The sequence below is a fragment of the Phoenix dactylifera genome, unplaced genomic scaffold (assembly GCF_009389715.1).
Source record: "Phoenix dactylifera cultivar Barhee BC4 unplaced genomic scaffold, palm_55x_up_171113_PBpolish2nd_filt_p 000316F, whole genome shotgun sequence".
Classification (NCBI taxonomy): domain Eukaryota; kingdom Viridiplantae; phylum Streptophyta; class Magnoliopsida; order Arecales; family Arecaceae; genus Phoenix; species Phoenix dactylifera.
In genome coordinates this window covers 135106-162856 of record NW_024067786.1, presented here as the reverse complement: position 1 = coordinate 162856, position 27751 = coordinate 135106, and the positions used below count along the sequence as shown (strand labels likewise).

Sequence of the window (27751 nt, the reverse complement as noted above, 5' to 3'; positions counted from 1 at the left end):
ACGCGTTTCCCATTCCGATAGCGTATATCATCTGAGAAATTCGTTGAGAAACGCTCAGTGCACGGTTCGAACGTCAAGGACCTGACAATATTTGGGTTCCCTTCCGTTTCCTTTATGTATGCCGGGAACCATACACCTGCCACTAATAAAGGAGGGCGGGAATCTTTGGAGAAACGAAAAGCCAAGACCATGGAATATATTTCTATCGTTTAGCAAACCAGTTATCCTAGAAAAGCTCTATGCGGAAACAATTGCGCCGTCCAATTTGATCTAAACCTATCACCAGACGCATCTACGTCCGATCTCGATCCCCGCATAAACACACCTATCCAAGTTTATTATGCGTGCAATCCTAGCAACCGTTTCCCGCGTGGATTCCGACCCAGCTGAATGATACCATTTAGATCAGCTACCGGTCGGACAACGGCGGACATTCTTATGGACGATCCATATTTCACCACGTGCAGCAGATCTAGTGGCATTATCGTCGTTCCGCGGGCTATCGGGACTATTTGTAATTCCAGTACTGGAAAGCTCACCTTTGAGGCTTCGAGGGTCGGTGCCCCTCGGCCCTCGTAGTGTCGTCTTCTGTCTTCTTATCTCTTCTTCTCCCACGAGAGTTTTTGCCGAGCTCTTTCGCCCCCTTTTTCTCGCAAAAAAGGTTTCGGGTATCTCTCTCATCCGTCTCTCTGTCACCGTCTTCTTTTCTTCTTCCTCCCCCACAAAGCATTGCCGTGCTTTTTTGCCCCTTTTCTTCTCTCGTATCGCCCTTGTAAATTTATACGAGGGTACGAGGGATCAGTGGTTTCTTGATCGGTTTGTACGCGCTTCCCAGGGGAACTGAGCCTTGGATTGGAGCAGCACCGGAGGGAGAAGGAAGCCATGGAGGCCGATTCATGGAGCCGCTTCTCTGCCGCCTCGAAACGCCACCAGTCCGCTGTTCAGCCTCGATTCGGTGAGGATTGAGTATCTGGTTGTGGATTATCTGAGTTTTGGTTTCCTTTTGTGAGAGTGGGGTTTGATTGGGTGTTTTGGCTGGTAGATCTGTACCTTGGGTATGAGGAGATCGATGGAGGGGAAGAGGACTCGAGAGCGGAGTTCCCGTGTCCATTCTGCTCCGAGGATTTTGATATAGTGGGGCTGTGCTGCCACATCGACGACGAGCACTCGGTTGAGGCTAAAAATGGGGTATTGTCTCCTTTCTGGTCCTTTTGAGATTCGAAGATGCACCAGAGCTGCTTTTGTTTTCACATGTTGAGGGGGAAAGAGTTTTTTTTGGGGGGATTTTTGTGTAAATATTTGATCAAAATTGGATTTTTATGGGGTCTTGCTGGGAAAAGTTGGATTTTGAAACATCTTCTTGATGGAATGAACGGTAGTTAAGGGGAAAAAATGGATTTTTAAGTTTTTGGAAGTGATATTTATTACGTGCTAGGTTTTTATAAGGTTTTTCTGTTGTCTGATTCTGAAGCTCTTGTTTTCATTTATCTGTAGCTAGATTTTTGTTATTTTCTGTACTCATTCTCCAATGATGCTAAAAATTTTGTCATATAGCTCCTTGCTCAGTTGTGAATGGTTCTAATTTTCTATCACTCGTATATGACAAATTGATTATTTAGGATTTCCTGTATGAATGCATTGTCTGCCGAAGCTCTTTTTGGAAAGCAATTATGTATGCAATCATTATGAATGGATTCTGATATTTCCCCTTGATTATGACATGAGCTTATAGTGAGCTTTTAGGTAAATTAGGGATTCAAGGTTAGTCTTGTATAACATCGTGTCAATAGTGGTTCTTGCTTGCTTGCTTCGTTAGAAATTGAGTAGGCATATATGGTAATTTTTGTTGTCTTTTTCCACCTCTTTGACAGCTGCCATGAAGTGTACAGACAAGCAAGCATGGACTGGGATGCTGTTACTGATGGTCTACCATGTCCATGCTGCTTTAAGAGTTTGCTGGATAAGCAGGGTGGTCCAATCTTAAACTGTAAACTGAAATGGATTTTATAGATTGCTTTTCTAAGTTAAAAAATGTTTGCATTTAGTGAACCATGGTTGGATAAAAAACTACTACACGAATCATTTTTCAAAATTCTATAAAAAAAAGAGTAAATTTCTCTTGTTAGTCATTGAAATACTATATTTCCTTTTGGCCTTTAGATTTGCATCTTTGCTTTTAGATCTTACTGATATATTACAGAAACAATCATTGGACATATGTTGGACAATGCAAAGGGACTTTCGACCATATCCATCATGTGCCATGCACCTGGAAAGTGGGGGATGGTTGTAATGAAGAGATATATTAGGAAGTGAATAAGGCAGCAAAAATGACGTTTTTATCTTCTATTTTGATTTATGATTTACAGACACAACCTACTGTGCTTTCTGACGTGCATAGCATGTGCTTCATTCCAGTTTTCAATGCTAATGCAGTAAAGTAGATGTTGGTGTTGCCAAAACTGTTTTTTTTTTTGTTCTGGCTCCTGTTAAGCATTTTGGGTTGGTTTAGGTCCTTCACAGTAAATCTGAAAAACTTGGAATTATATGTCTGAGATCATTGGGTATCTATACTCCAATGTTGTTATATGAAAAAAAAAAAAAAAGGCACAGTTCTGTTAGTTTAAGCAAGTTTAATCGATCTATTGTATTTTATTATATGAGTCGACCTACAAATTTTGAAGCCACAAAGTCTTCATCACCTTCTTTAGTGTGCATCAAGTCAGATATTGCTTGTTGTGCATTAAAGGCCATATATATTTGATATATACCTGTACTCTTTAGTGTTTCAATTTTCAGGTATGGAGTCATCAAATTTTAATGTATCTTACAACCCAGAAATAGAAGTAAAATTCTGGTACCTTTTAATATAAGTTAGCCATGTTTTAAAAGTTGCTTTTGTTTTAATTTGGTTGTACTTTTAATCAGAGTATGACTTTTTCAGGTTATTTTGTTTATTTTGCTTTCCTATGTGTTGGTAGGGATTGGAAGAAATCTTTTTTACTCTTATCCTTTCTTTGTTTATGATTTGTTAAAAAGGCTAGGATCTTTGAACCCACATATAACAATCTTAGCCAATCATGGTATTGCTGTCTGTTTATGTTTTTAATTCTTGGATGTGTAGCGGACTTTATTGTTGTTAGCATTGGATGTTGTTTCTTCTTTCAGGTATGTCCTGTTTGTGCAGCTAGGGTTGGGATGGACATGGTTGGGCACATAACTGTGCAGCATGCGAATTTCTTCAAGATATCCTTTCTTTACTTTGATTGTGGAGTGTTATATATGTTTCTCCCTTTTCTTTTTTGTTTTGTATCTAGTGGCACTGTAATTTCTTATTATTCTCTAAACCCTGCTTTACAAACTGAACTGTTAAGTCAAGCTATCTTTACTATGTTCGTTTTGTGCAAATGTCCTGTTTGATAGAGTAATATGGTTTGAGTTCCTTAATAATAGCTAACATGCAGCGTAGGAGGAGATTCCGTAAAGGTTCATCAGGATCCCATTCTACACTCTCTTTGTTGAGAAAGGATCTTCGAGGGGGGAATTTGCAATCTCTTTTTGGGGGGTCTTCCTTTACAGTTGCTCCCTTGAATGCTGCGCCTGATCCATTGCTTTCATCATTCATTCTGAATTTTCCTGTTGCTGATTCATCAAAAGATGTAAAGCCTGAATCCTTGGATGATGGAAATTTGATTAACAAGACTTCAGAGGAGAAAGCAGGGGAAAGGTATGAAGCTTTGGCATTTCCTCTCAATTACATGCTCTTTTTCCTCACTGTTTTGATAATTCCCACTGCTTCTCCAATAATTGAATGAGGGTTGGTTGTAATCCTTTGAAACTTCCCTGAGTTCCACATAATTACTTTAAAAACGTTGTGATTTTTGTAACATGATTAGAAAAATGGTTTAGAATTACTTTCTAGTTTCTACTGTTTCTGATGAGTCATTTGTTTGTATAAGGACATGGCATGATATAAATTTGGTATATAAGAGGATAAAATATAACTTCTTATTTACAAGTGGCTTTAGATTCTAATAGTGCAGATACATGTTTAACTTCGTTTGTACCAATGCTGTTAGAGTTTCTAATCATACCTTGCTGTCAAATAAATTAATTATTCTCTCTTGTTCTGGTGCAGTCAGTTCTGATTACTTCCCGTAATTAGTAAGTCTGTTGTTATTATCTAGTTCTATGGTTTGTATTCTTTCTAGTGAATTTAATATGAACTTGTCAGACATTTTTCTGAATGTGAAGTCCTCACGTAATTGTCATTTCTATGTGGAATTTTTTTATTAGTTGAAGGTGGAAAATGTTTTTTTGGTTTGTAAATGTTTTATTCTGGTAATGAGGTATTTTATCCAAGTAAGGAGCAGTCATTATATAATTGTCTAGTTGCATTGTCTGTGCCTCTGTATTTTGCATCCATTCACTGTGCCTGTGACATCTCCTTTTAATTTTTAATGGTATTGTGTAGAGAACTTTGTAAGTTGTCATACTTAAGGTCTGGTCCACCAATCTCGATTTGATCGAAGATGCCTACAGCCCTTAAATTTGTACTTAGTTTGAGGGCTTTGATAGATGAAACAAATATGAAGTAATAAGGAAGATAAACCAAGGAGGAAAAAGAATTGAAGGATAAGAACCTCCAGCACGCAGTTTTTTTTTTCTTTTTTTTTTTTTTTTGGGGGGGGGGGGGGGGAGGAATGAGTTAAGGGATTTCATTTTCACGTGCAGAACATAAGGTTGCTTGTAATGTATTTGCATACTAATTTTCATATTACATCTTCATCAGGTTGCTGAGAAGAAAATGTTATCTCTTACATTTGGGTTCAGCTGTATAATTTCGAGATTTCTTTGAGCCATTATTCTGTATTGATTCTCTGTACTGGATCTGGATTCTGACTTCCTCGAGAAGATTTTATGGTAGTCCTTTTGGGGATTGTGATCTAGCCTAATCAGTGGATTGTTAAAGTTATCTAGTTATTAGACGACTTCTCTTGTTGGGCTCCTTTGGCTACTCAGGCTTACAGCAAATATTATGTCCAACCTGCTACTAGATAAGCTTATAAATTTTCCACCTAGGTGTGCCATGAGATCATTTATCAGATCTTCCAGTTGCATTACAGATTCTGTATTTTGATCCTATCATCATAGTTTTATTGTGCATGTTCTTCGAGGAAAATATTTTAGGAGTCACAAATTCTGGTTCTTCCTTAACTTGAAAACCATAATTGTTTTGCTGATATTTTTCAAATAAAGCCTGAAAATCCTGCTTCAAATTGAAAATTCTTATTCTTCTTGTTTTTATCTGATTCTTTTTAACTAACAAATGCTTGTATTTGCTCCATGTAAACTTCATGTAAATCATTGTGCAACATCATGGGAATGGTTGTCATTGCTACCCTTAAGTAGAGACGTAAATGATATATAAAAACTCAATTGCACGACCTGACTATTTTATAGGATCCAATTTAAGTTGTTGATGACCATCGAAGATGGAGTTTATATAGATGATCTGATTCTTTATTGGATCTAACTTGGACGTAGCTATATGAAAATACGACAACCTGAATATATATACACATACTACACACACACAAACACGTAACTCCCCTTTTCCATGTTTGGATTTGTGCTTTTTTTCTCATGCATGCTCTCCTTACTCTCGCTCACTGCCGTTTCAGTTCCAAAATCCCAGCTGACACTTAGGTTTTGATGTTTCACAAATTGAATATAAATGGAAATTTAAATATGTTTATGAAGTATTTAGATTTTTTTTGGGAAAACCAATCATTCACTTGTCATATCATGCTCCTTTTCCACTGCAATTTGCCAGCATCTCGCTATATGGAGGGCTATTATGATAAGAGTCCTTTCAGTTTTGGGAATTGCTATCTCTTGGCTTGTTTTCCTGCTGAAATCATGTGCTGAATTGAACCTAAAGAAAAATAACTTGAATATGATTATTAATCAGTTTTTGGTGTGAGTTCAAGTTTACTTATTTTTATGGATCCAAAATCCAAATCCTAGTTCAATTTTTCATATCAAGTTTGGATGCAGATACGCTATGGATCCGACCTGATTCTGGCCCCATTTACAGTCCTACCCTTAAGTCACTTAACAACTAACTTATGTGCTGTTCAATTTTGCAACAGTACAGAAAGGATTCAAAATAGTCCACCCCATATATCTGCATGTTCTTTGGTGACTAAACGAACTTTTATTTTGTTACCTGATTGTTTAATGAACATGGTCAGTCTGTTCCATGGCTAACTTCCATCTCTCGGTGGGTAGAGCTTCTTGGGTAGACTCAATGCTAAAGTAAAACTAAAGTGAGAGAAAGTTCAAATCAGGATTCAGAGTGCACAGGCACATGCTTTTTTCCAAAGACAGAGAAAATAGACGGAGAAAATTATCCTTATACATATTGGAGACTAGTGTCAGTAGAGTTGGATAATTTGGTTTTTGTGATATTTGGACCGACCTTGTTTATGCTGTGAAGAGGAGACACCTGTACTTTATGAGGAAGTGGAATAAGTAAACTAGACTTAGTTGGATGGATCATCTGCTTGCCTTTCATTTCGGAATCCAAAGGTATTGCTAAACAAAGTGAAACTATTTATTACAAAATAGTTCTCCGATTTTGGATTATCCATTTGGAGTTCAGGAATATCTCATGAAGAAACGGATGTAGCCCCAGTGTTAGGAATACATGGATTATAAGAAACAGATTGTTATCCTACTTTTTTGCGGCAGGTTTGATATAAATTGGATTAAATAACAGGGGATGGAGAGGAGATTTCTTGGTCCTTCAGGCTTTAGGGGTAAAAGGACATCAGTGACTTGACAGACTCAGGTATCGAGGGCAATGCATAAGACAGGCTTCCACAGGTAAAACGTGTCCCAAAAAAGCAGGTAAAAGACCTGCTGTTAGATGTGATTATATGAAGTAAGATGAAAAAGAAGTATGATGAAGGTAATGATAGGGATCTATAATTTGAAGGTCTAGTTACTGTATGAAGATTCTATCTAAATAGCGATAAAATGAGATGTCTCTTGGTCTGGTTATGTGGAGCTACGGAACAGATCTGGGGTTCAGATCTGTCACTGATTTGTCCATGAAGTAAGAAAGCAAAAGGAGGATGGGAAAAAAGAGTGAAATCTAAGGCTGATCATTTACCTTTTTTCTTTGAAAAAGCTAAGCAGATGGCCCACACCCCCCCCCCCCTCTTTCTCTCTCTCTTTACCTCTCCTCTTTTCTGATTTTGAAGCAGCCAGTCATAATTGCAAGCTTATATTTCAGGGAAGATATAGAGGAATGAGATGTGGGTGTTGGTGTAGTTTTTCTAGTAGCTTCTGCATTTGATGGACTCACATGGAATTTTATGCTATTGAACTAGGATTGTTACTATTGTCAGGTCTCAGTTAGTGATGAATGAACTACAGCACTTGTTTTGGGCTCTTCAATTACTAGGGCAAGAAGCATGCATGGTAAATAGATAAGAGAAACCAGCAGAAAGTGCTTCTTGTGAGTAATTTGTCTTTAGCTGGATGTATTGCGAATGTGAATGTTTATCTCATAATGATGCTAGCGAATTTGTTGTTTTACCAGCTGTGTCATTCTCATTTGGAGAAACCTTTCTTAAGGGACTGGATATGGAGTCAGGTGTAGTATCTTTGTTATAGTTGTGAAATTTAAGAAGGTTTGATAGAGAAAAGGTAAGCTCACTTTTATAGACCAAGAGAATAGCAGTAAAACAAAATTAATGTCCTCTAGCAAGTAGACATCTTTTTCCCTCAGTCCCCCTACTACACAAACAGGTGGTGAAAATAGAAAGAAAAAGAGCATTTTTTATTGCTTTCCATCTTGAGCTGATCAATTTTTTTTAAGAAAAGCAAGCACTCCTTTTGCCCCCTGTCAAGTCATGGTTGTATTAAAAACAATTAGAGGGTGAATTTTAGGCCTCCTTTTGCTTAGTCTGCACTTTATTTGCAGTTTATAGGAGTACTACAGCTTTCTCTTGGCAATGGGACCAGAACTTCCAATGTGAACTTACAACAAAGCATACTATTTCTTATGGGTGTAGTCAATTGTCAATTAGAAGCCGAATAGTGTTCCATGCAGTGTAGAATCCTCGTGTTCCTGTACAATGGATTTTTCCATATTTATTTGGACACCAATGTTTAAACATGAAGAGGCTTTTTGATTGTTAATTTCTAATTATTCAATCCTTTTGGTGTTCTGTGTCCAACATAACCTATATGATGCAGTATAGGAAATCATCATCTTGTTTACCCATTTTCATCTTCCCCTTAAGAAAATTGTTTCACATTCCTAAGCATATCTCACCACTGCAGATCCACTAGAATTACCTGTAGGAGCCCAATCATCCCAGGCCCTGTAGAATATCTCATTCTAGTATTTCTCACTGATGTTTTTGATTATTCTGTCTCTGTTAATGCTTTTAGAACACCTTGATCAGCTCCTGAAACCCACCAATAGCGAGCTGTCTTCTTTATCAATAGGCTCAATTCAGACTCAATTCAACATGCTAATGCCTTTTATTATGCCCTAAACATCTACACATGATAACAGAATGCAAGTGAAAATGGCCTTCACAGGATCAGGCAAGTTGTCTCCCCATCTTTCCTAGGCAACAAAGTGCAACAGATGGTTTTAAAAGCTGGTAACGGAGTCTGTACCAGTTTTCTGAAAAACAGGTACAGTGCTGGGTACCAATGCTGGTTTTTTGCCAGAATGGTACCGTAACATTCATACCTCCCCATGCTGATGGTTTTTAAAATCTAGGTTACAAGTATGTTTGTTTTAACTCTCACTTGTAGCAAGACGAGTATTATATTGAACAGCCCTGTTCTCTGTTATTCCCTCATTCTGTCTCCAGTGCTACTCCGCTCTGATTTCAGTTAAATTCACTTTTGTGGTTATTCAATTTTAGCCCAGTTCCCCAATCAAAGTAGAATGATAAGGATTTGGTAGAAACCAAATCCTCTAAGTCATGTGTCATAGTCATTAAATATAAATATAAGTGAGTCATCCACATATCACAAATTCACAACTGGATTTGTGGGACAAAAGGTGGTCGGCAATTGAACCTTGACAAAGACCTTGCTTGGTCAGAATGTGCAGATGTAATAAAATCCTATGAAAGATTAAACTAATAAGACCTGGGATCATATACAACCTTTCTCAAAGTTGAGGAGCTTAGGAGTACTTGGGAGAGTGCTGCTGCTTAATTTGTAGCCAAAATTGCCTATGTATCTAATCTACCACACACACACATTATCAAGAGCGGGGAAAAGAAACCTTGTTCCCGTTACCAAAACCAGCAAGACCCATTGCTCAGCACTTAAGATTTTGCAAGAGGTCAAGACATTTTTTAATGTGCATTTAGCATTTTACCTTTCAAGCTGCTAAACACTTGGAAAATGGGAAATCTTGCTTGCATTATAGTGCCGAATGAGAGTTTAGGAAATGTTCAAACTTGGATTATCCACTGTTGAATTATTTGCTTAGACCCTGGCAAAAAAGGCTTTTCTTTCCACTCTTCTTGTTACCCAATTTACTTGTAGAAGAAAGTTTTACTTTATTTGCCTAAATCTTTGTTTGCCCTCTGCCAGTGTTGAGCCATCTCTATCCGAGAAAGATCAAGTGGAGAGAGCTCGGAGGAGTCACTTTGTGCGGGAGCTTGTGTTGTCCACGATATTTGATGATCCCATATGAAAAGAACCTTTTATTCTTGGTGACAATAACAGCGGCGGCGGCGGCGGCGGCAGCGGTCGATGTTGATGATGCTGATGATGATGATGCTGATGATGATGATCATGTGATGATGATAAAGCTTAAAGATGGTCCCCAGGCAGCTGCATTGTTGTTATCATGACACACCGGCCACTTGGACAGCAGGTTTATTTGGGAGGTGTATATTTAACCTGCCTTATTACTCTGGAGAGGAAAGCATGGAATGTATTATAATTATCTATTATTAGTATCTAGATTTGGAAGGATTCTTAATTCTCCCTTTAGTGGGCATAGCTATGCATATATGAAAAAACTATTCAATCGAGCTTGGTCAAGCATTTTTTTCAGTTTCTTCATAAAATAAAGTTTTAGACCTGTCGTCTTGATTTAATGGAGTATGCTTTAAGGGAGTATGCGTTTGCTCAAAAGATTTAATGGACTAAGCTGCTCATTGTTCTGGCTCTTGCGTCAGACCTTTTGCCACTTGTGTTAATGTTACCTATCAGGCATATGATTCCAATGTGTGTTTGGCTATATTTTACATACATAACCATATATTCTGGCTGGATATATGCGGTGTAATGTTTGAGATGGTTGTGAGAATTTGTGTTACTTTGGGAGATATATCTGAAACATGAGCTTGGTTTGCAGGTGTTGGAGAGGCCATCAGCCTGCTAAGAGTTCACTGAGGCTAATTGTCTGTTGGGGGAGTGGTATTAGCCATGATGTCTAGTTTTTAAGGTGCATGCACTGAACGACATCGATTTCTGATATAACAGCATGCGAGCTTGTAAAAAAGTTGGAATCAATCAATGGATATAGTATTTTATTGGAGTGGTTATGGTAATGCTGAGCTTACAAAGAGTTATATTAAGTTGATATATACTTAAATTTTGTCAGGTAGGTATTTCCTTCTACTCTCTTACCTTGCTGATGTGATCTGTAGCTGATGCCTCAGTTTCTTTGTAGATCTTAAGCGTAGACCCTCGTTATCACCATTTTACCATATCTTCTCTCACTGTATCTTCTATAGTCTAATTCTTAATTTGGAGATAGAACCATTACAAGTATGTCTCTCAAACTCCGGAGTGTCCATTAAACTATGTAATGTTGAGGGATTGTGGCTGTTGTGGGATGGGGTTCCCAGTTTAGTCCCACATCGGATAATTAGCGGAAAGGTCTGTGCCTTAAATGGGGGGTGCAAACACCTCTTCTTACCGATGGCCCTTTTGTAGGATAAAACCGTGAGGGTAGGGGTAGTGCGGGCTGGTGTCGGGGTTCCGACCCCACATCAGTGGTAATCCATGCTAATTTTCACTTGCATTTTATGCACCAGACTTAATAGAAATATTGATGGTCTAGATTTAGGTCAAGTCAATATAAAATTTTCAATAGGACTAACTTGATGGCTCAGATCAAATCATGATAAAACCAGACTTACAATGTTTGGGTAGTTGCCATCCCCATTGATATATTCTACACCTTGCTGATGTTTCTAGATACGTTTTTATTAGCATTTTTTGGAAGGCTATGTTTGACATCTGCCTGAATTCAGCTCCAGAGTGCAGGCTTTTATTAGCATTTTTTCCAGAGCTATGATGTTTCTAGTTTTGCCACGGCCAGAGCATTGACTCCAATAACAAGTTTGCTCTGTTATCTCATCTGTCCAATTTTTTCATGACCTGCTAATGAGTCTACTGAGGCCCCACATAATGTACTGATAGCCAGCATATGAAAGGTAAAAGCTAGGGTAACTTACATGGTGAACGATCGTGCATCTACTTCATAATCTGGACATACTCCTTGCTGTTGATGTATGAAAGAAGTCTATCTTTGAAGTGATAATAACTGTGGGATCGGAGGTGTGTTTGTTCTGGCTTGGTTTTATATAATGGCCTCTTGGATTATCCTAGGTTCTTTAGTCTTTAATTTGGAACTGAACCAAAGCAGTTCGATGAGAATTAAGTAAAACTACAGAAGAATATGGGTTTAGGAACTTGAGTCGAACATAAAGATCACATAACTCGAAAATAGAAATGCCATGGGGAAAAAATTTGTAGTCATTAGCCTTGTTATAAACATTACACCCGAGTTTCAGACTTTTGCTTCCCTTTTTCCTCTTTTTTGTATTCCTTCATCAATATTCTTTTCTTCCTGAAGCGTAAATGGTACAAACAATGAAGTGAGTTATGGATTACTGACACTTCTCGACCAGCTTGAAAGCAAAGCAGAAGGGTGAGACAATCCTCCTCTTAGGCGCCGATCAAGATCACTCTCCATACACACAAACACGAGCAACTAGAATTATTGCCACTCACTATATGGGGAACAAGGCCCTCAATCTCTTGTGTCGTGTCATAAAATGAAAGCCTGAAAATCTCTCACCTTTCTAATGTAAACTTTGCTTTCCGCTTCCTACCTTTCCACTAACTGACCGCTTTCCACCGATGCCACCGGAAACGGGATTCCTCCCTGGCCGGCTGGTTGTTCGGCCAGCTCCATTGGACACTTTCCGCGACGAAGATGGGATGAGGGAAGTCCTGGTGCATGGATGAGGAAAGAAAATCATTAGAACAATAGAATATTGTAGTTCCAAGTTAATTGTGCAAACAGAATTAATAAATCAATTGATTAATTAAGAAATAAAGTTGTGGTTAAGATGCAAAAATGGGAAGCCTAACCAGTGTGAAATGAATTTCGAAGGGATATCAAATAGTTTAAACCTAGTAGATTAGAAAAGAAAATAGCATATTAGTTAAGATTATACTGAGAAACTACATGATACCATACGTATTTTATCTCAATGATGAGTTGCCAATAAAGAAGAGCGAAGTTGAGACAATATTTTAGGCTGTACCACTAAATATAGTCTTGAGATTTAGATACATGCAGCGTTCGTTGTACCACCCTGAACCGCCCTATTCGAGAGATAAAGTTGTGGTTAAGATGCAAAAATGGGAAGCCTAACCAGTGTGAAATGAATTTCGAAGTGATATCAAATAGTTTAAACCTAGTAGATTAGAAAAGAAAATAGTATATTAGTTAAGATTATACTGAGAAACTACATGATACCATATGTATTTTATCTTAATGATGAGTTGCCAATAAAGAAGAGCGAAGTTGAGACAATATTTTAGGTTGTACCACTAAATATAGTCTTGAGATTTAGATACATGCAGCGTTCGTTGTACCACCCTAAACCGCCCTATTCGGAAGATATTGAACCATACCGAGGGCGAATCGGCATGGTTTCGCACCTCAGTTCGAGAAATCAAGCAAGGGAAGTAGAGATAGAGAAGGAGAGAGGAGAAGGGAAGGAGAGAGAGGGAGAGGGAGGGGGTAGGGAAAGAGAGAGTGGCCGAGAAAGAGGGAGAGAGGCAGCTCAGAAAGAGGAGAGAGAGGGTTTAGAAGCCCTCCCTATTTCGAAACGTGGGACCTGTTTATTTTGTTGCCATGTTTCTATTGAAGTCGGCAAATGGTTTGCTGACTTGCTACGATGAAGTCGGCAAATCATTTGCCAAGATCAATTCAAAAATTTTTAAAAAAAAAAAAGTTCGCTCCGGAGTAGTACGGTACATACCCAAACCATACCATTCTGGTCATTGCCCAATATGAGTCCCTATATCGGTTCAACGAATCTTGGATACATGGATTGATCTGATTTTTTAAAATGTGCTGGTCTAGAACTCTTGTTTGAGGATGATGTGGTAAAAAAGCTAGGAAGAATGAGTTGAGTACGCAAAGGAAACATAATAGCAATGGTGGAGGATCTAGAGCATCAGAGAACTAACTGAGATGGCACACAATAGAATAAAGATCTGAGAAGAATCCAATAAGTGGCTCAAATTTATGTAAATGCATCAAAAGATGGAATGAAGATCTAAACCAAAAATGTATGGAAGTCCTAATTATGTATTTATGAATGCTGGCAAGGTCCCCTAGTGCAGCCATTGATAATAATGTATGGTTAATTAATAGGTTATATTAATCTGCATTATTGCATTATTAGAGGTAGATCAACAGATTAAACCAGAAGAGTCCCTAACAAGCAGAAATATCTGTTACATGAAATGAGAAATTTTTATTCATTCAAAAAAAGAAATAAGCAATTTGTAGGAAGCTCTATATCTTTAGAAGAGGTTCTTCCCATACTATGATGAAGTACAAGCCAAAATCATTAGAATTAGATTAAACTATATCCTGCTGCTTCGGAATGATTCAGTCATGCCAATAACAGCAATATGTTAGGAACATGCTCAATTTCAGATTAGAAATCAGATTCTATCTTATATCTAGTCATTTTGGATGTATTAGGGCAGTAATTTTATCACAAATAGATTACCTGACATCTGGGCTCTTTATTGTCTTTGTTTGAGGCTTCTTAATCCTTGATTCTACCACATTGATTGCAGCACTAGGTTTTGGAAGATTGAACTGCCATGACATATCTGGTTCTGAAGAATCACTGGTTGCCAAATCCAGATCATCCGAATCATCGGTCGCTACAGACTCGGCCCGGTTTCTAGGCTGATCCCTGTAAACTCTTACATCAGGAATATATCTTTGATAAAAATAAGCAGGGAGTTGTGTGCCATCTCCTTCCCAATCTCTTAGCGAATCTTCATCTCGAGCGACAGCTTCATGCTTGTTAATAATGACCTTGTCAACCCATTCTCCAGAACTTGTTTCTTTGTCATCTGTTTTCTGGAGTCCAGCACAGCTCTCCGGCCATGGAGAAGGATTGGTTTCCATCAGTAACTCTCGGATATCATAGTTTGCCCCCTTTTGCATCAGTGCAGAATTACTCTGGACCTAACTCAGATACAGACAAAAGCAAACAAAAAGAATATGAGAAGAAGCAGGAATACCAATCAGACTGAATATTGACACTGTCATACAGCAAAATTTCCACCATCAAGCTCAACAGCTGGTTATATATTAAATTTCATGAACACCAATAAAAGCAACGACGATATTTAGAAGGAAATAAACAGGAATCAGGAAGTTGTCTACATTCAAAAGCACTGATGAATTACTGAAAAGATTACATATTCTACACTCAAACCATTTGGAAAAACTTCATCAGAAAGTTATCTACTTACTGCTACCTATTTGCAAGTGAACGATAAGCTAGATAATATGCACAATAGGAATTGTCAGCAGTAACTAATCAACCTTCTTCACAAATTATTAAGCTGACTGATGATACTATCATTTAACTGCTAGTATTCATGTGTATACAAATATCTACAATTTGTAGGATCAGAAACAATTGCCAAGATAAGGAAGTTTCTATGAGGCTCATAACCTTTGTAAAAATGATTACAGTAAGCGGACATCCACTTTCTAGCCAGGAGAAATAGTAGTAACCTCCACAGATTTTAGACCAAGATCCTAAAAGGCCAGGGAGAATGGTTACATGTTCAACTCTCGGAATGGAGATATAAAGGAAATTTTCTCTACAAATATCCATAACCAAAATCCATTTCTATATAGAAGATTTATTATTGGCTTGTGTTCTATAAAAAAAAATTGCAGATGCATTGTATATTTAAAAGCTTGTCAAGTCAATTCTATATCATGATTTTTCCTTTTCATCTTGTAGCTTGTCCTCTACTGATGGCATCAATGCAATGTTAAGCACACAAAGATTAACATTAAGCATTCCATTCTGACTGAATACTGGTCATCCACCATGCATTGCAATTAACACAAAATGCAGTCATAGACAATTTATCATCTGCTAATTATGCAGAAATTACCAACTCCAAATCACAGAGAAAGGGTTAGTAAGAGTGTAATTACCTCTATGTTTCCAACATCCTCCATTGGCTGCCTGAAGCTCGGATATGATGGGGAGATTGCACCAGACTTCATCCTGTATATATCAGGGCTGGACATTGTACTTCTTATGTGAGTTTCTCCTTCTCTCCTAGCTAATGCTGCCTTAAGACTAGCTATCTGAAATTAAGGGGGGAGAACATATTATTAAGAAAAGCTACAAAGCGGTGTAAATAAATAATGTGCAGGGTGTATCAACTGATGCAGCTGAAGAAATGCAATGAAGGTAAAACCTGCTCTCTGAGCTCTTTGACTTCTCCATTATCTTTGTTCTTCTTGGCAGCACCTAGCTCAACAGTGGCAACCCGCTCGGCAAATTTGAGAGTGCTTAAGGTCTCACCAATGGCATCCATCTCAGGGCTTATGTGGACAAACATCAGCGTTTTGGCTTGCCCACCTGAATAGTAAAAGCTGAACATTTAATGCTATCACGATAGCAATAAGATAAGTTTGTCTGATAAAGTCTAAAATATCATGTCTTACCAAGAGAGTCTTGGAGTAATTGTGTGAGTTTACTATTCCTATAAGGTATATGCGTGTTCTTTTGTGCAAGGGCAGATATTACGTCTCCTAATGCTGAAAGAGATTTGTTTATATGTTGTGCCTCCTTCAGCCTGTCTCCTTTGACCTCAGACTTGTCTACTCTTTCACTCCCTGCCAAATCAACTAGATGCATGCATCCTCGAAGGACATTCCCAGATGTCAAGTCTTTTGCTTGAACATGAATGGTTAGGCAACTGCAAATGAATCCATCAATAGTGCATAAGAAAGAGTGATCACATCTAATTGCTATTTGAACAAGAAAATTTAACTCAAATTCAAACCTATGAGAGCGACTGCTACGGTCATTCATGGCTGTTGAAGATACTGCCCGATTCTTTTGACCAAGGTTCATCAATTCGATAACATCCGAAGTTGATACAACAGGGATCAAGTTTGCATCAGGTACATTAAGTCCTTTTTGTGAGCTGTTACGAATTTCTAATGTATTTAAATGTAAAGGAAATCCAGCATGTATGAAAATTGTGGAGAAAGGATGTGACTGAATAGCACCGGCAAAGGAAGCTCATATTTACTAAAGCATTTACAATTATGTAAATGATATGACACGACACTATTTTAAGAAAAAACAATATATATAAATGCATTTACATATTAAAAAGAAAAGATAGTTCAAAAGGATATCTTCTGTTACCACCATCATTTGCAAGGAGATCTCTCACTTGTTCGTTATATATCTCAATCATCTGAACAGCAATTTCATAACAAAATGTGTCCTTTCTCTGTTCTGAGATATGAAATAGATCATTTAATGCCCTATAATTTACACCAAGACCTTCCTCAGTAAGTTCTTTAGGTCCACTCTGCATGACAGAATTAAATTAAATCAACCAATATCCATTTTTACGCTCAAAGTTTCATGTACTTTTAATGCTCAGGGTAAGGGTTTTATCAATCCTCACCATTGTATAAGTTTTTCCTGATCCAGTTTGGCCATATGCAAAAATACAGACATTGTAACCATCAAGAACTGAACGAATAAGAGGTTGGGTATCTGAAAAGACCTCTTCTGCATTGATTGAAGAAGAGTGCTCAGTAGTTGAGGAATATAATACGGCATGTCTAACTAGAAACAAACATGAGTTCAAAAACCTTGAGTTGCAGTTGGGCCAAAGACTTTGTTGAAGGTAAAAGATTTATGCCCTTCTTTGCAGTACTTTGCAGGGGTGATGACTGTAATATTTCCATCATCAATATGACTGACTGCGCTCATGCTACTAAATTGTCCAGGAAGGAAAGGTCTCACACGGCAGTAGACCCTAATATTTCCTAATAAAGAATAAAATAAATTGAGTATAGCAATACAATGTTTTATAAAGAAAATATGATAGTTAAGATGCTGGCAATGTCACCTTTAAGATCTTGTACTTGATTGTATAACTTTCTATTTTCCTCAAGAACTTTATGATAACCTGAAGCAGCATGAGCAAGGATCTGCAAATGCTTGCCTATTATGAAAAGAAAAATAGCCATGAGACTAGGTTCAACAAAATCCAACGACCAATAAAGACATGAACATCATGCCCAATATTACCAAGATTGCTAAACTCTTCAGAGTACTGTGATTTCATGAACTTTATACCATCTTTAGTCCTGTGAAGAGTATGTTTCAGTTCCTGTAGAGAGCATTGTCAAGTATCAATATAGATAAAAAGATCTAATCATCAAAGCTGTCTTCAAGAGAACAATATTGCAGCAGATTATACCTGAATCTCTCTTTGTTGTCGATAAATGATCTTGTGTTGCTTTAGGACCCTCCCATTTAGAGCATCTTCATCTTTCGAGCTCACATGAATGTTCTTTGCCTTCTCCATGTAATACACAATAAAATAACTAAATATTTAAATTACATCCAAATTCATCTAGATATATAGCTGTCAACAGCCACATTGATATCTAACATATGATGAAAAATTATTCCAGAAGGCACTCTACACTACTGAAAATATTCAAGACAAGCTTGAAATTGAATTACTACTTCGCATATTCAAGCTTTGCGGAGCACAGATCCAGACCGTACCTTTGTTTCATTAGAAATAGAAGAGACCTCCGTTAAAACATTCGGTTCAGAGAAGGAATTATTGTTATCAGTCTTGTCAGCAGTCCAAGCCTACGATTAATTGCATCAGATCCAATTATAATTTCCATAATTAAGCATCAAGCTGATGTATTTCTTGAAGTAAAGATCCAAAAAGTACCTTTGTTTCATCAGAAGCAGATGAGTCCTCTGTCCAAACATCCGGTTTGGAGAGGCAACCATTGGATATATTACCATCTGCCAGATCCCTCATAGTTGTTTTCACCTGTCAAGTTAGCAGGATCAGTATAGGTAAATGTGGTTATCAATGGAGCTCAAATTGTCAAAAAGTATAAAAACATGCTCTCAAATTGAATTACAAATAAATAACACAAAAATGCAATTAAGAGCCTACCATCTCATTTTGGCTTGCAATACGGCGTTCAAATTCTTTCATGACTTTACCTAACATCGATTCCACAACCTACAAAAGAGATAAATAGTTTTTCATCAAAAAAGTGCAAAGGTATGTTGTTTCCTTCGCATCCACTGATAAGTTCAACCAAATAACATGACAAGCATATCCTTACAGATGGAACTTCTTCAGGCTTCTTATCTGATAAAATTGTACGGACAAGCATATTCAGCGAATGCGAAGTTGTCTGTGGAACCACCAGACATTGCTTAGCTGAGCTGGGTATGAACAAATTAGTGCAATAAATCCAGAAAGATTCAGTTTACCAACCATTTCAGAGGATTCTATTGAAAAGTCAACACTTAAGTTCTGCTCCAGTGATAAGCCATCCTGGAATTTGTCACCTGATAGGGTCCTAGACAAGGAATTCATGAAAGGTTCTGAGTTTTTCCTTACGAAATATTTCCCTGAGCTGGCAGGTTTCAATATTCCACCATATTTCCAGGAATAATTTCTGCCTGTTTGTTTGCATTCGTGGTAGGACTTAAGAGCTAGGACACTGTTGACAACCCTTGAGCCCTTACCTCCCTGTAATTCCATCCAGAGAATAAAGGAAAACATGAAGATCTTGTTTGGAGGCCAACAAAATAAAATAGAATAAAGCAGGCATATTTTTTTTTCCCATTTTCAAGAGCGAAGTTAGGTGGATATCTGTATAAAAAAGAAGTTCCTATTATCATGCAGTTTAAGAATAAATGGGAACTGCTAACCAATATTAAAGAATGCAATACCATTGACTGAGATGAGAAAATAAAAAGGTCACTTATCAAGATTTTTGTATTGGAACAACAGAAGCGTATCACTGTTTTGAAGTTCATAATTTAAACAGAAGGAGAACAAATGCTACTGATTAGCTTAAAAATTAGAAAGCCCACCTTCTCTAGATCAGATGCCTCGAATGTGGGGAGACCCATCTCTTCGAGTGCACAAAGGAAGTTCCTCAAGTTTTCAAAGTACTGATATGCTGACAAAGCTGCTCCATCTGGGAGCACAGCAAAATCTGCAGGAGCTTCTACCACCTGAACACAATAATCATTAAGAGATACAAATGAGATCATTAAGAAGCAACTAGAAAAATCAAATAAAAGGGTAAAAAAGAAGTATACTAATCATTAAGGGATACAAATCATATCATCAGGAAACAATGAGAAGAATCAAATAAAAGGTAGAAAAAGAAGTATAGCAATAATCTATTATGCCCCTGTCCTTGGAAGTTGGAACCAACCTTTGGCACTGCACCAGGTTGAACCTTGTTGAGCGCATTGCAAAGAATTATCCCATTTCTCAAGCCAATCCTGAATTCCTCCTCAGAAGGCTCTTCCGGCAAATCTTTAGCACCACCAATGACCCCAACCATCTTCCTCAGCCAACCGGCTGCCTCATACCTTCTCGTCGCTGCCATTACAAGTTAAAACCAAAGAATTTTATTCCGTTATTCTTCATCAATGCTTCCTTGGAATTTGTTAAAAAAATCAACAGAATTACTTCGAGGATTAAATTAAAGAACATCAAGTCTACAGATTATTTTATTAAATAACCAAGTGAGCTTGCAAAATTATTTCACTGTAATTGTTTTTTTTTACAGAGGAAAAATTCAAAATCTTGGTCAAGAAAAAGCCATAAATCAGCATAAATACATAACAAATTTTACAACAAAATAGAGCATTGTAGAAGAAATTGACAAGATCATCAAAAACTACCTTTTTTTCCAATAGTCGAAAAAAAAGATATGGAAATAAACCCACCTGCTTCCTCTGCCTTCCTCGAAGCCAAATCGATGTCACTCAGCCTCGACCCATGCTGCTTCAGCACATCCTCCACCACCGAAGCCACCGATATCGAAAGAATCCCCTCCGACGCCATCCCCTCCCCTCAAAAATCCACTGAAAAAGAAACCCCAATCAAAGAACAGGCACCCTTACCCAAATCACACCAAATTCACCATTCCCCAATCATTCTAGACCCAAGAAACACGCCAAAAAAACACAAAAGAAGGGGTAAACAAGCGGAAAGATACGATTTTGGAGAGAAAGGAACACTAAAAACGGACCCGATCACAAAACAGAGCCACCAGACTCGATCACCCCAAACTCACGAATTCCTCACCATTCCTGTCCCCAAGAAAACGCCGGAAAAAACCCAAGAAAACCGGGGAAGGGGGAGGGAAAGGTTTGATTTTGGAAGCACGGGGGTGGAGGGGTGGCTCTCTTGAGGTCACTCCCCCGCCGTGGAGGGTGGGAGGTGGAGAAGAAAAAGGGGAGGAGACGAAGGGGCGGAAGGAGAGAGCTTTCGTCCTCCCTCTCCTATGATGCCCAAAAGAAAAGGAAGCCAACGGAGACCCCCTCCGAGCCTCTTGGCTCGGGACGGAAGCCGTTTCTGGTTCGGTGGAGGGCGCTAATTGTAATAAAAGAAAATATCGAGGATCGACCTGGAATACAAGAACACGGGGTGTTAGAGCTATTTTTAGTGCTAGACTCTTCTTGACCGTTAGTGTTAATTTGGCTCTCCTTTTCCATTTATTTTTTTTTTCTGTATGCCCCTTATAAGGTGGGTTAATGAGATTGTTTTGATCTCCTTAGGATGCGTTCTTTTAACTAATTTGACTGGAGAATTTGTTGGCTTCATGACAGCCCTGAGTTTAACCAATAGTATCTAAAAGAGAGTTTTTTTAGGAGTTTAACTAATTTAAATGGTGTCTGTTGGCTCCATGGTAGCCCTCCATTGTCCACCCACTATTGGTTCCAAAGTTTCACAAAAGGGTTGTAGAAACTCTAGATTGTTGCTGCATAAGCATGGTGCCCAACAATTGCGAGCACTTAATCTCTTTCTTTTGTTTTGATTTTTTTGAGACAGCTTTTTTTGTTATTTTAAGGTGGTAACTATGATTTAATGGTATATTTGTATGGTGAGAATAGAATTCGGAAGACATTCTATATTGCTTCTTCTAAATAAGCTACTAGTAGGATCTTTTTTTTCTCTTTTTTCCAGCTTTGATAGGGCTCAGCTAAGTATCAGAATATGGAACTTGACATGGTTTGATGAACTCAAGCATAGAAGGTTGTATTCTAAAACTGTGTTGATGTGGGCATGAGATGATATGGTGCATTTCTTTCTAATGTGTCTATCCTATTATTTCCCATGCGAACTCCCACTAAGATATTCTACCTATCCCAAATAAATGATGTCAAATGGCAAGTTAGATATTTGCAAAAGTGTCACTATAGGGTTTTTCGCAGTTTCAGCTCTAGTTTATGAGCCATGCAAGGAGTGTGTAATTGGATTTATTGGAGGTGAGTTGTGATATCCGCCATTCAAGGTAAATGAAATATAGCATTTATATTCTCCTTTCTTTTTGCCCTAGTGAAGACTGCAATTTCTTAAATCTTTTTTGTTAATAGATCAATGAAATAATTAAAATATCCTTAACAACAAAGAGAAAAGGAGACAAAGCCTTAAATTTACTTGGTGCCAAATTTAGTAATTCAAGTAAATCTCCCATCCACCAAATCTAACAATAGATGCATCCATGCTAAGGAATGAGAAAAGTGGAAAGGGAACATTTATTTCCTTTTTATTCTAGAACGGAATGACTTTAGGGTTGAGAGTATTTTTGTCCATATGAAAAACGGGAAAGAAGATATGAAAAACAGGAAGAAAGAATATACGGCTTTATTTTAGCCCTCTTTGCAATAACTATTTCAGAAATAAGCAAGTTTGACTAAAATAGCAATTATGAAAGCATAATGAAATCTTGAGATTTTGGTCTCCATGTATCTTTCCATGTCATTTTACAGTTCAAATATTTGGAAGTTCATCATATTGTTAGCCCTATATCCTTTATGATTCTAGAGCCATTAGCTTATCGTTAACTCTGAACTACATCTTTGCGCAAAAAAGTCGAAGAAGGACATTCATTCCTCTTGAAATGGTTTTCCATAAATTTTTTTTTTGGGGAACTTAACATCCTATCCTTTCTTTAATGGACTCTAACACATAGTCCTTTGACTATTAACATTTAATTTTAGTTTTGCACACACTTATAAAAAATTTGCAAATACTTATATTGCACGTTCTTATGCTAATTCTTGTACATAGTTTAATTATCCATGCATATATTTACATTCGTGTGTGCACAATTATCTATAACTTTGTACATAGTGGGGTATAAGTGTATACAACTATTAGGGACCAAGTATAAAAGAAACTTTGTAACTTGGGGTCGGTATTAAAGTCCCAGTCCATAGGGATTAAAAGTTATAGTCCAATCAATGGAGAGATCAGTTATCAATTTATAAATTATTTTTTTGTTTTTGTCTAGCCATTTTTTTTATTAATCTCTAGCATAACATTCAGGTGAGTATACTTTTGCTTGTAAAAAGAGGTCGGAATAAAAGAGGGCTTTACTCTAGGCAGAAAGTTATTCCTACTCACCTTTGGAATGATTATTTTGAGGAGCAAGCAGATATCACCAGAATAACTATTCCTTCCTTATTCCAAGAGTTAATAAGAATTAAGACTTATTTCTACTTTATTTTGAAAAAAATAGTATAAAAGTATGTAAATTCAAGTTGAAAATAAATTAATCACATGTCTTTGTAAAAATATTCAATGGCTTTGGGTGGTCTTTCACTACCAAGTGCTACTAAATATTGCCAAACTTCCTCTAAGGAGGGGCTACAATTCAATGTTACATAGTCATATTGCATAGTCTGCATTGTCATCTAGCAATTCGTTAATATTCATGTCTCTTCCCTTGTTAATGTACATTTTTATAGGAATGTGAACCTTAAATATTGGATTTAAAGCCTATAATATCAAACATCAAGTTCTCTAGTGATTCTCATTATGCATGGTTTTGTCTTGCATGTGACATTGCATGAATGATCTGCATTGCACAAGTAGAGTTTCTTGCTGATTTTCCTACAACTTGGTTGAGATCCGCTCTTATCGAGGTTTGGTAGATTGCCCTCTCTTTTGAAGTCCTAGATCATCTCGGCATAATTCGAATGCATGATCTTTTATAAGCCATAAAGATTAATTCAAATTTATTTCATATAACATCACTCAGTATTGGGTTTCATTTCATATATCTAGATTTTTTTCCCCATTATGGTGATGCTAAATTTAGGATATCTTTAAAAGTGATTAAAAAATCAAAAGATCAAGTAAGAAAATTTCTTGCATACTCATTTTGGTGTCAGATTTTCTCACAGCTAGGTTGAATGGCATCACCTTCCAATCAGTTTCCTTTCTTTCCTGCTAGAAAAATCTCACTCTTTTGGGGCTTTTCTATATGTGCAAGAAGAAAAGAATAAGAAAAAAAAAATCGAAGAAAGTAAACTTGATGGACAAAATGTAGTTGCCACATCTGGAATGACATTAGAAATATAGATCAAGAATTTGCCTTCCTAAATGCAAAGTGATGATCATATAGAAATTTCATGGACACCCTTCACGAACTAGTGAAGGATAATTCTCTGTATTTTTTTTTTATAGGCTCTTCAGCTCATTCCCTTATTCCATGCATGCAGATGACAACAATTATCATGCAGAATGATTAATCCGACAGACTCTGCTTCTTATTGGTAGAAATGTTAAAATTCAATCTAAATAAATTTTATTCAACTTTTTTTTTCATAATGGTTATTACTAAAAAATTGCTAGTTTTGATTGTGTATCCTCACTTTATGTGTGACAAGTAAAGGAGTGGCTTATGAAGTAGACTATATTTAAAGCAACAAACAAGTATTAAAACATATGAAATAAGGATAATTTAAGATCTTATCATCTATTTGGAACTTAAGTATTATTTACAGAAACTATTTTATAAGTAATGGTTCATCATAGAAATAGAGGTACAGATAGAAAAATGAACATGATCTTCAGAAGTACAATTTTGCTCAAAAAGAATTTCCTAAAGTACAATTTAATTGAAATGCCTCTTTCATTTAAATTACCTACCCATCGCCACTTCCCTATCCCTCTGATAGCAAATTCAAACGAGTCAATATAAACTCAATTCTTCATCTAAAAGAACTCCCATAAGTTCGGCAGAATATTGTAAGCTCAGAGAATAACATGTCTCTTTCTTACTGACTTTTCCCCACCCAAGATATATTTAAGTTCTATTCAATTTAAATATCACCACCTTGTTTCATGAGAATCGGTCCTTCAAATTTAGCCCAATTCCCTTAATGATTTGGCACCAAATATAAAATACCGAGCAAATGTCTCATCATTGATTCACGTCTCCTTCATATAGCTATGCATTTAGGTTGTTAAGCTTATTACTTTATTTCCAAGGTAAGAATGGTGTGATTTCTTTGTATGTAATTTGAAAAGAGGGGGGAGGATGGCAGCACATCAGTGTCAAGCAATCAATTAGTTGTTAAAGATGGTTGCCAACTTATTTTATACATGCCACCATAGATCTAAAATTTTGGACACAGATGGTGGCATCACCTCATGAGTTGAATGCCTTTTAGTTTAGTTTTAGTTGAATGTTATACTTAGGTGTCAATTTAGGTAGCATGGATCCTTCATGCCATCTAAGGTTGGAAGTCGATTAACTGATGGGCTTACTTGCTCCAAGTTCAGTAAATATGGTCCTTTTTCCTACCTTACATTAAAAAATTTAAATAGAAATGCGGTAGGTATAAGTCTGAAATATTTTACTTCAGATGGTACCGGTATGCGATTTACCAAAAGATATTCCTAAGGATCTGCCATTTGGAAGTATGGCTTTGAGAAGGTAAGGCTTACAATTATAAAACAAACACATTTTGAGTAGCTCCATAGAGGTGCTTCCACTAGGTTTGTTTTTGGAGAAAAAAAAAACAGAAAAAAAAGGTCAAAATCATGTAACTCCTGGATTGTGGGATTTGGTTAAATTTATCCAAAATATTAACCATTCTAACGTGACTTTATATATAATAGATACATGCAAGATTTTAGCTCGACCTGTAGAATCTTAATGAAATCAATAAAATAAAAAAACACCAAGCAAAATATACCCATCAATTTTTCTGATAGAAGAATCTAATTGGTCTTCAATAGTCAAGACAATAATCTCATGGTTATATAAATGGCATTTAACCTGTAAGAGAAAAAGAAAAAAAACTTAACAAGGTATACTCTCAAGCAGAATATCTTCAATTCAACTGGGTTTGTTGAATTGGAGCGTGTTTGTATGATTAAGAAGACGGGGCGCCCGTCCTCGTTCAACGGTCGAAAATTTCAAACTTTAGGCTCGGGTTCCGAACCTGGGCGGTTCGAGAGTTTGACCGGATCAATTTCGGCCCAGAGTCCAGAGAAGAGAGAATGCGCGGTCTACGAGGGTGGGGGTGCAGTGGGACCCGCTCGCCGCATCAGGCGACGTGGCATGGCTAAAACGAAAGGCTGCCGGCTGGTCACTTCTGGGGAGCAAAACTGGGTGCATTGGAGACCGGGCCAGCTAGGAATTGGAGAGGCACGTCGTTGTGGAGCTTTGGATCCCCAGTGAGTTATTTTCTCACTTTTTCAAAAAAAAAAAAACTATTTTAGGTGTGAATTTTGTGTAAGAAATGTACTTAATAATTTGTTTTGCAGAAAAGATGGGGTTATATTTTTAGAATAATATATAGTTTAAAATCTTTGAACAATTTTCCTCTAAATGTGCATATGAGATGAATGATACACATTTACAACTTACAAGATACATATTTATTGGATATCTGATGCACATATTTTAAATATTTAATATATATTTTTTAAGATTATTATCCATTCCTACTTAGATCGTGAATAAAATTATGTAGAAATTAGTAGATATCTATTGTAAAAAAATAATCTAATATTTTTTTGATTTTCTAGGCAAAATCTATTATAGCGGTTTAGAATAATTAAGAGTTACTATTAGGGATCTAATAAGGAAGGTTAGATTCAACTCCCTCGGCATCCATGAAAAGTGTATAAGAAGATTTTGTAGTAAAGAAATAGAATGTAAAATTTTGATTATCTAAAACTTGAATGGATAATGAATTCATTGAGATTTAAAAAGAAAAAAAGAAGGTAGGAGAAATCATGCATATTTCTTTAAATTTTCAGAAAAAAGTATTATATAGCATTGAAATAATTTTATGGAAAGGAATAGAATGTTTAGCAGAATATAAACTACTTAAAATGTCAATGTTCTTTAACACTAACAAATTATTGTACAAATAGGTTCAAGTAAGAAAAAGATTGAACAAAGTTCCTGATCTAAGTCTTAGCTAGTGCGCCTCCAAGTATTTTGACCTAGATAATCATAGTATGGCGAGATCTTTCTCCCTTTCTCCCACAAAAATAACAGTGAAAAAATAAGAAATTCAAAATTTGGAATATGTAAAAGAAAAATATTTGTACGCAAAAATAATAAAAAAGTTGTAGGTAAGTATAAGAACAAGAATGATAGATCACACTCACAATTTATTAGTGTACAACTTTCCTCAGAAAAAATGTTGATATACAACATCATTCAAGTAGACTATGTAATCTCATTAAATAACAAACTATCTAAATTCAAGCTTGACAAATAGTTCGATTGATTAGGTTAAATTTACTAGATCATTTGGCCCTAATTTGGGAAATTTTCAGTAAAAGTATAGAAGGTATATTGTATATGAATGTCCCCTTTTTTTCTCAACCCAATTGATTGGGCCATCTCTGGGCTACATACCACAGAAGAGAATGATTAGACTACCATGCAAGTAATTAAATAACAAAAAGGGTTCAAGCATCTCCAGCACAACTTATTTACTAGGTTATCTCATGTCATCCATCCACCATGCTAACACAATCATAGTGGACCTATCAGATTAATGGTCCATATGGATGACAAAGATCTCTTTAGGTTGGCAGTACAAAGTATGTATATATTACGAGATTGATTGGAAAAGTCAAAATTTCATTAGTGCCAATAAACTTTGTTAGTTAAGTGTAATGATCAGAGCAACAAGAGGCCCAACAATGAAGAGAGATAATATATGATGCATAATTAAAAAAAAAAAAAGGAAGGGGAACATTGGGCAAATATCTAAAAGAAATTTAAAGGTTAAAGAACTAGGTTGGCAGCCTTCGA

The 27751-nt window shown here is 36.7% G+C and overlaps 2 protein-coding genes across 4 annotated transcripts; one reads left to right on the top strand and one right to left on the bottom strand.

Annotated features, from left to right (window-relative positions):
• The first annotated feature begins 549 nt into the window (after positions 1 to 549).
• LOC103712425 (protein DEHYDRATION-INDUCED 19 homolog 2-like) lies at positions 550 to 10170 on the top strand. Of its 2 annotated transcripts, none has more exons than XM_008798943.3 (6): positions 550 to 668; positions 836 to 955; positions 1043 to 1188; positions 3169 to 3246; positions 3459 to 3727; positions 9640 to 10170. In XM_008798943.3, the coding sequence occupies exons 2-6, from the start codon at positions 883 to 885 to the stop codon at positions 9740 to 9742; spliced, it is 669 nt and encodes a 222-aa protein (XP_008797165.2). In that variant the 5' UTR covers positions 550 to 668; positions 836 to 882; the 3' UTR covers positions 9743 to 10170. The 2 variants fall into 2 exon arrangements, with proteins under 2 accessions (XP_008797165.2, XP_017699610.2); XM_017844121.3 differs by having other exon boundaries at positions 561 to 661.
• A 1632-nt stretch (positions 10171 to 11802) lies between these two features.
• Positions 11803 to 20969, bottom strand: LOC103712426 (kinesin-like protein KIN-14Q). Of its 2 annotated transcripts, XM_026806686.2 has the most exons (21): positions 20705 to 20967; positions 20400 to 20537; positions 19880 to 20049; positions 19530 to 19673; positions 18925 to 19182; positions 18770 to 18841; positions 18595 to 18663; positions 18361 to 18465; positions 18183 to 18272; positions 17869 to 17976; positions 17697 to 17778; positions 17515 to 17610; positions 17255 to 17431; positions 17065 to 17171; positions 16787 to 16965; positions 16426 to 16587; positions 16085 to 16338; positions 15835 to 15998; positions 15566 to 15721; positions 14103 to 14572; positions 11803 to 12300 (listed from the first exon to the last, which is right to left on the bottom strand). In XM_026806686.2, the coding sequence occupies exons 2-21, from the start codon at positions 20515 to 20517 to the stop codon at positions 12150 to 12152; spliced, it is 3132 nt and encodes a 1043-aa protein (XP_026662487.2). In that variant the 5' UTR covers positions 20518 to 20537; positions 20705 to 20967; the 3' UTR covers positions 11803 to 12149. The 2 variants fall into 2 exon arrangements, with proteins under 2 accessions (XP_026662487.2, XP_008797166.2); XM_008798944.4 differs by having other exon boundaries at positions 20400 to 20969.
• Between the last annotated feature and the right edge of the window lie 6782 nt (positions 20970 to 27751).